This window comes from Mytilus californianus, unplaced genomic scaffold, assembly GCF_021869535.1.
Source record: "Mytilus californianus isolate M0D057914Y unplaced genomic scaffold, xbMytCali1.0.p SCAF_4, whole genome shotgun sequence".
Taxonomy (NCBI): domain Eukaryota; kingdom Metazoa; phylum Mollusca; class Bivalvia; order Mytilida; family Mytilidae; genus Mytilus; species Mytilus californianus.
Window position 1 is genome coordinate 44,296,550 of NW_026262690.1, and position 8,464 is coordinate 44,305,013.

Sequence of the window (8,464 nt, forward strand, 5' to 3'; positions counted from 1 at the left end):
GAAGAAAAAAATATTACAGTAAGAGTAAATCTGTCAGGCTAAAAATGACCAGCAGGTCAAGATGAAAATAAGAAGATTTCGCATGATAGCCAATTAGTCAACTGTCCACCAGAGATCAAAATGACTTAGAAACTAACAACTATAGGTCACCGTACGGCCTTCAACAATGAGCAAAACTCATACCGCATAGTTAGTTATAAAAGGCCCCGAAATGACAAATGTAAAATAAATAAAATGAGAAAACTAACTACCTGATTTCAATGTAAAAAAACAAATATGATATACAGCAACAAACGACAACCACTGAATTACAGGCTCCTGACTTGGGACATGCACATTCCTATGGAATTTCCAGGAAAAATCAGGTAACCCTATTTTGGACTTAAGTTAATGCCTCTGAAATTTCATTTTTGGGATTTTTTTTGCAGTTTCTAGTTATTATCTTGAAAACAATGAAGATAGAGAGAAATTTGAAATAGTAAAAATGACCAGAACAGAAGGATTTACAACTAAGTCCACATGGATTTTTAATGGTGATTTTACCATTTTATCCTTTTTTGCAGAAACCATAATAGATAGAAACTTTAAATAACAACCATATTCAGCAAAAAAGGTCTACATAAACATATTCAGTAGAATAAGATCAACAAATAAGTCAACATTGACGAAATCGTCAATTGACCCGTTATTGTAGTAACTGCTTTTAAAAAGGTAAATATAAATACCAAAATGTTTTTTTGTTCAAGGTAAGCGATTCAGGCTCTTGGGAGCCCCTTGATTGTGCTTCGTGACGATCAAATGAATCAAACCCTTTCCAATTGATTTTTAACAGTTTGTTTTATGTATTGCTGATACACCAGTGTTATAGTAGGGGTTGACGCTCATTAACGTGTTAAACCCAGCCACATTCTTGTCCCAAGTCAGGAGCATATTATTCATTGGATGTCGATGGTTGGTGTCTTCCATAGTTGGTTTTCGTTTGTTGTTTTATTATAAATCAGTCATTTGGTTTTCTTGTTTGAATTGTTTCACATTTTTTAGAACTTGGTCTTTTATAGCCGACTATACGGTATGGGTTTTTCTCAAAATTGAAGGCCGGGTGGTGGCCTATAATTACTTACATCCACTTCATTTGACCTCTGGTGTGTAGTTGTGTCATTGGCAATCTTATCACATCACCTTAGTTTTATATATTTATATTCAGAACGAGAACAAAGTTAAATGACTGGAAAATCCTTGTATATGAGATTGAAGACAAAGTTTAATGTACAAACACGCTAATTTCAGTATAAAAGAAACACAACGATCATAAATTTAATTCTTTTTTATAAAATAAATATACTTCATTAAAAGTATAACAGTGAATTTGATGACCACGATGCACATTAAGGCAAAATGTACGTAATTGGTTTGTATTTCGTATTTTGGGAAAATATTGTACAAATGTACGTAACTGCATTTGAATATAAAAAGATGACATATGTAGCTATTAAACTTCCAAACAACAGTCAATTAAAGAGGAGTACCCCCCGGAATAGCTTCGATTTGGCCTTGAGTGAGGATTTATTGACTAATGTAACAATGATCCATAGGTAGGAAATATACCTTTTTGTTGAAAATTTATGTATAAACGTTCTTTTTTCGTGCATCACACTTTTTGATTTTCCATGAAATTTCAAGAAAGTAGGTAAATTTCCAGTGAGTCTTTGGACTGGGAACACAGAGCGCACACGTCGACATGTTTGTTGTATGTTTCCAAGACCTTAATTTGGTAGAAATCCAGATGCCTTATAAGAAAAGCTGTCACTTTATTACGTGTCTTTTCGTCGACTTGAAACATTTTGTTTATCTTCAAACAATGGACTTAATATTCGGAACCGAATATGACCCTTACTGAACTTACCACTTTGTAAAATAATTCTATAAATGTACAAAACTTTCGAAAAAAAGCGGCGAAAATGTGCATTTTCCCCTTTAAATTGCGATTTCTCGAAAATCCGTCTACACAAGATAAAAATTACTAATATATTTTAAGAGTAGTTTTAATCGAAATCTGATTTTTTACACTAAATATGGATTTTTTTGTCGTGCGCATTTCAGTTATTAATAATGACCACACACATACCACAAACTTTTTTTTATTCAAAATGAAATCGGTAGATTAGGGATGGTGTCTTGATGTGTTCAAAACGTTTAAAAAAAACATATCAAGACTGAGATAGCTATTCATGGATCGAATGAATGAAGTAGATAGCTTGCAGCATGTACCGGCCGTTCGCATGGCAACTGTGTCTAATATCGAAAATGGTTATCTAACATGAAAATGTTATGTTATCTACAATTCAATCTTATTAAAATTCAGATCTTGGATCTGAAAACGCTCCATTCTACTTTCTGTTTTAAAGAACTTTCGGGATCCTCTGGCTTTGTCGGATTAATACACAGCTTCAAAAATTTGAAGACTATTTCATTGGTGGATATAATAATTAAAGAACAGAAAGTAAAACAGAGTGTTGTCAGATCCTTGTAAGCAAAGCTTTGACACAGGATCTGCATTTCAATCAGATTGTTTACACGTTTGTACCTAAAATGCAATAAAACCGTTTCTTGAACCTTATTCACAAAAAGGGATCATGAATTTCCTATACCGGGCTGTTCTAGAGTAGCTTTTTGTGTGTGTGTTTTTTCGTTTTTTGATGGTTTTTTTAGGGGGAGGTCGGGGTAACTGATCATACAAATATATGACTGTTGATAAGATCATGGAAGTACTATAAATAAGGATAAGGTTTGATGAAAGTGAGACAAACACGTGTTCAATATGTTAATATTTATAATCTTCAACAATCTGTAACGAAATGTACAAAATACTATTTTACAAAATAATAATGTATGTTATCTATAAATTATAATTTAATTTTTGCTGACTGTTATAACTGAGTAAAGTTAGAGGGTTGCATCTGATTAGACCATGCGACTGATGAGGTAGGGGCATAATATGGGTTATTTAAAGCTGATATTGGCAGAGCTTGGAATACACTTTGTTCTTCTGGGTATCCCGATTGCGGTAACATGTGGTGTCTAAATGATTCAGAATGCCTGAGAGTTGAAAGGAGTAACGGCTGTTCGGCAATGAATGGCAATGGATAGAAACGATTCAAGCCATATGGCATAGTTAGAGATCCCTGATTGTCACAAGATATTGGTCGGTTTGGCTGTCCCGACCGTGGCGAAGTATTTGAGTTAATAAGAGTATCATCTGTTCGAGATTCAAGTCCCGTCTTAAACGAGAGTAAGTCTGATAACACTGGTAAGTCACATCCAGAATGAACTGGTCCAAGGCCAGAATGACCTGACATTGGAAATGGTGGTTGGTTCGGATTTCCATGCAAACTGTAATGTTCCAAGAAAGTTGAAACTGATGTTGGATATTTTAATGCCTGTGATTCTTTCGGAGATTCGAATGCTGATGATCTTAGTGAATGGTTAAGTTTATTCGTGGTTCTGTTCATAACACCGTGTGAGTTTGGAATAACTTGATTCGGAGGAGAGATCATATCGTATGAACTATGTAAAAGAGCACTGGATATATTTTTCTTTATCTGTTTCTGTTTCATAGATTTAGATTTTTTCTTCTTTTTTCCTTTAGGCGCTTCTTTTTCGTAACGTTTTAATTCACTGATAATACCTTTCATCACAACTGTTGGAACCATGTTTCCTTCTTTTGTCGATGGGTCATCCTCAGAAATACTTTCACAGTCACTTAAACTTTTACTTATATCACTACTTTCATCTTCACTTTTATTTTTATTTTTATCTTCGTCGTCAGACTTTTTGTCTTTGCCTACAACATCCTTTCGTCTGCGATTTTGAAACCAAATCTGAAATAAATTCAACATTTATTTTAAAAGAAGAGAATGCTTAAGGGGTTTATTTTTGTGTTAAACTTGAGATCTTCGGTTGCTTCATAATTACTATTTACCCACCAAATAACCCTTTGTATTCACGTGGATAATTCTAAGTTTGTCTTAATAAGAAAACTATCTGAACAGACAAGAAATTCTTCATCTTAAAAAGTAAAGTTAATCATGTTTGGATATACTTTCCGGTGTTAAAATTTAAAAACACGTTCAATGATTGAAAAAAAGAAAGAAAATTAATGTACTAGAGAAGTTGAAGCTTCAGTTTTGGATTAACGGAAAGGGTTGACATTACAAATAATTTGAGATTTCTGCAATTACCAGTTTTTGAAAACCGATTTTCCCTATAAATTTATACTAAGCAATGTCTTTTCAAATTTTTCGATTTTTGCCATTGCATTGCCTTTTTTTTCCTTCGATTTATGAGTATGAATATCCCTTTGGTATCTTTCGCCTTTCTCCTAAATATTGAGGGAAGGGGACTAGAACTATATCGGGCTACCTAGCGATTTCGATTATTTTCTTCATATACTGTGCTTACATCGGATAGAGACGTTCAGTACAGTATCCAAGGTTTACAGTATGTTTAGCTTTTTTTTTATACATCATCAATTCAAAATGAACAAAACTCTGCAGACATAATACAAGTGTGTAACACTCAAATAAAGTGCAGTCATTGCACAAGATAAACACTTGACAGTATAAATTACCTTCACTTGTTCTCTTGTGATGCCCACACGTTTTGCTATTAGTTGTTTCTGCGAGCTGTTAGGGTAGCGAACTTTTGCGTAGATACCATTCAGTAATTCTAATTGATATCTGGTATAACTCAGTCTCTCTCTTGGTGGTGGAGGTGTAAATGGTCGGTATTCTAAAATAAAAGAAGCATTCATATGTATTAGTATACATGTACAAACAAAACGCCAGAACAAAATTTGCATATACATGTATAATGATCTAAAATAAGTTTCTCCTTTTGGCGGGAAAGTTAGGGGATACTCACTTTTCGTCAAAAGTTATTTTTGATTTAAAAATTACTTGTTCACTATAAAAGATTTCAGCATTCCTTATGTAATCATTAGCATATGAATATCGACTTACGGGCTGTCAGTAGAGATAGATCAGTAGATATTTCACTTTACTATATGAAATGAAAGAAAATATACTACATGTACCAGTAATGATGTTCGTGATGAAATTCCCGCTTTGGTATCTGATTGTTGTTATTTTAAAAATTACATTGAATGGGTAGTCGGAAAAAGAATCAAACGAATCAAACAAATTTGAGTAATAAAAAATTACTTAATTTCAATACTAAATGTAGACAGAAGACAAAAATATTTATATAATTATTAGGAAATATATATGGAAATAAAACATATGGAAATAAAACATCTTCTTCTTCTTCTATATGAATTTTAAGATTACATAATGCTTATATTTTTCCCTTGTAATAATATTTATTCTATTTCGAAAGAGACTGATTCGTATTCAAACTCATTGAATCATTTATCTTCTTTTTTACCGGTGAATTCAAAATTAATTTTTTTATAATAATTTTATGCGTGTTCATTTCTAGATTTCATTTCTTTTAAATCCAATCTTTTTTATGGGAAAATTATACTGTTTTTTTTTATAAAGTTTTTAAGGAGATTTACTGGTGTTAACATCGGCCATAGACAACAATGCATGTCCTATTTAATCTATTTGTGTCCAGTAGTCGCCACTGAGAGCGATGATAATGGTTCTTATGTCAACACGTTTTCAGATTTGTTGTATTAGGGGAAAAATTATCGTTTGGTTATTTTGTTTCTGAGCAACGTTTGCTCTGTAATGCAAATAGATTAACAAACAGCAATAAAGATTAAAGAATTGTCTTCTCAAGTTGTCTTACAAAAAATAATGAAAAGGTCCACATTAGATAGTGACACATATGGTTGGAATTTCCGCTCTAGGCCAGTCGTTTTGTCTTGTAGCTCAATTATTCAGACATATTGGTTGTAATAAAATATCAAGGAGTGTATGTTAAAAATACAATTCCTTGTAAATTATAGATTAAAAAATAAAATTATTCTATTTATATTTCATTTTTATATAATTAAATAAATAATGAGAAAAAACGGCAAATATTTCATTATAATAAATAACATATTAATTCTGATAAATTAATAAATGAAATGAAAATTAAAAACGGCAATTTATTAAATGTAATAGACTCCTACCTTCGTCTTCATCCTCGCCATCAGATTTAGACTCCACTGACATTGCTGGTGGTGATACAGTTCTCTTTCCCCAGTCTATGAATGGGTTGCTTTTGTCTGGTCTTGTGGCTGTAGGGTAATATAACATCCCACCGCTCTGGTCATGGTTAAAGTCAGAACTTCCATGAAATAGGCCTGAAATTTCAACAATGACTTTTAATATATTTGGCATTTCACATTTACGAAGTAATTCTACTTCATTTATCTAAATTTTTATTTGTATTTTGTTTAGTCTATTATTTGTTCACATAATTTTTTATGTAAAAAGTAGATAAATCCGAGAGGTCGTTAAATATTCCTGAATTTGTAGAAGTTAGACAAATCATTTGTTTAGACTTTAGTTTTGTTGCAAGACTTATTTATTAAAATTATTATCGAAACTCTTTTATTGAGAAATTAAAGCTTAATACAATTATATGTATATTAAACAATAATTGTATCTCGTTGCGTTCTTTTGGTTGATATTTTCATTTTTTTGGCTCCTACATCCATGATATGTCCTGATGGAATTTACATGTCACTAAATTTCAGCTTTTTAGAAAATACCGTTGTTAAACTACCAGCATTCAAATTTTATTTGTTTTATATCCGATCGTCCATTTATAGTGAGACAGAGAGGGTGTTCATTCACTAAATAGTGAGAAATCTTGTCAACTTTTGTCTCCTCACCCATTGATCAAATGTATTTAAATTATCTGTGTCGTCTTGACTTATCTGTTTGAAAGGAGACATGCAAATGAAAATCTCTCGTCTCCGAGCAAAAATATAACAATTTTCGAATACAAAAATATGTTAATTTTTGCAAAATTATGTAATCTGTTCAGAATCTTGACAATACTTTTTCACCAATAACTTCTGACTTCTCATTAATTTAATAAAGTATTTTAAGAGTATTAATAAGATTTATTAAAATTGTATTGAGTGTTTTAGTGCAAAATACAATAAATTTCCCGATTATAATTAATTGAAGTGACAATTGTCTCTCTTTGGAAATAAAACATATTTGTAGATTAAGAGTATAAATACTATTATTAATGCAATGATAAAAAAAGTATTATATTTCCACTTTAAGTAATAATAATAAGCAAAATAAACTATTTCAATATTTTTTTGATTTGAATCTATAACTACTCTGAACATATTCAAATGACTTTTACTGTAATAATTATTTTAACGATATATAATTGATATAAATGGACTAGAACTAATACATGAATTAGTCCTAGAAATGAATAAGTAACTAAATAAGTGAAATTGTGCAAAAATAAATGAATATGTATTTGTATAAAAAGTAACAAGAAATAAAATAATAAGGATCAACTTACCAGAAGGATGTACCATTCTCCTGAAATTCTCAACCTCCAACATCCTGTAAGCTTATGACAACATCTACTGACTGAGGACTATCAAAAAGCTTCACTTGTAGGAATAATAGTTTGTTTGTTACACGTTTCTGTAGCTCTTGGTGAAATACAGTTCTTTCCAACCGTGAAAATAAACAGATAATTTCCCTACTGTTTTTCTCTATTATTCCGCACTTCGCACCTAAACGATTCCCGTCCCTTTTTTGAATGATGTAAAAACCAGTAAATAACATAAACAAATTATTACTTTATGACTCTGTTGATAAATGCTGACACGTGTAATGTTAGGTGTTGAAATGAAAATTATTCCCAAATTTGATTTTTTAATGGTCCCAAAATATGGACCGACGCTGATTTGAAGGATTGGTTTTATCAGTGCTATTCCCAGTTGATTATAAACTTTGCTGATAGTGAGCTTTCAACTCATTGGTCAGTCAAGTTATGATTGACCAAAACTACCATTGACCATTTTATATATTGTTGAATTGACAGTTCTGTTTTAATTGCATATAGGTTTACTAATACTTTAACGGGTTGTTTTCACTTGTAATTATCAATACAAGCAATTGAATCTTTTGTAATAATTAATCCTCCCAACAATACATCAATGGCCTTTTAAGACCAGTTAACTCATTAACAGAATAAAGTTTTCATATCCCTATTGTATTTTAATCCCACCTTTTACAAGCAATTTTGCCCATAGGGTAAATATGTATTTCAAATTTGATATTTCCTTCCATATTTATATACCCATAATGATGTGAAAACATGATTTTTAACAAGTTAAATAAATGAAGTGAATTGATCCCTTGGCTAAATTGAAATTTATCACATAATTGCATTAAGAACATGTGAAAATATGTGTTTATTATGAATTAATTAAGTGAAGGCACGATCGGATGGGATATAATGAAGAAAGTTT

At 31.3% G+C, this 8,464-nt stretch overlaps 1 protein-coding gene across 1 annotated transcript; it reads right to left on the bottom strand.

Moving 5' to 3' along the window:
• Positions 1 to 2,812: 2,812 nt before the first annotated feature.
• Positions 2,813 to 7,546, bottom strand: LOC127736934 (uncharacterized). The gene is made up of 4 exons (XM_052247499.1): positions 7,504 to 7,546; positions 6,140 to 6,313; positions 4,628 to 4,788; positions 2,813 to 3,878 (listed from the first exon to the last, which is right to left on the bottom strand). Exons 1-4 carry the CDS (start codon positions 7,544 to 7,546, stop codon positions 2,928 to 2,930), a joined length of 1,329 nt encoding a protein of 442 aa, XP_052103459.1. The 3' UTR covers positions 2,813 to 2,927.
• Between the last annotated feature and the right edge of the window lie 918 nt (positions 7,547 to 8,464).

Coding starts and splice junctions, on each gene's coding strand:
- LOC127736934 (XM_052247499.1), bottom strand. CDS start 7,546: ATGTTGGAGGTTGAGAATTTCAGGAGAATGGTACATCCTTCTG. Junction 4,789..6,139: donor TGGCGAGGATGAAGACGAAG/GTAGGAGTCTAT, acceptor CTTTTATTTTAG/AATACCGACCATTTACACCT. Junction 3,879..4,627: donor TCACAAGAGAACAAGTGAAG/GTAATTTATACT, acceptor AATTTATTTCAG/ATTTGGTTTCAAAATCGCAG.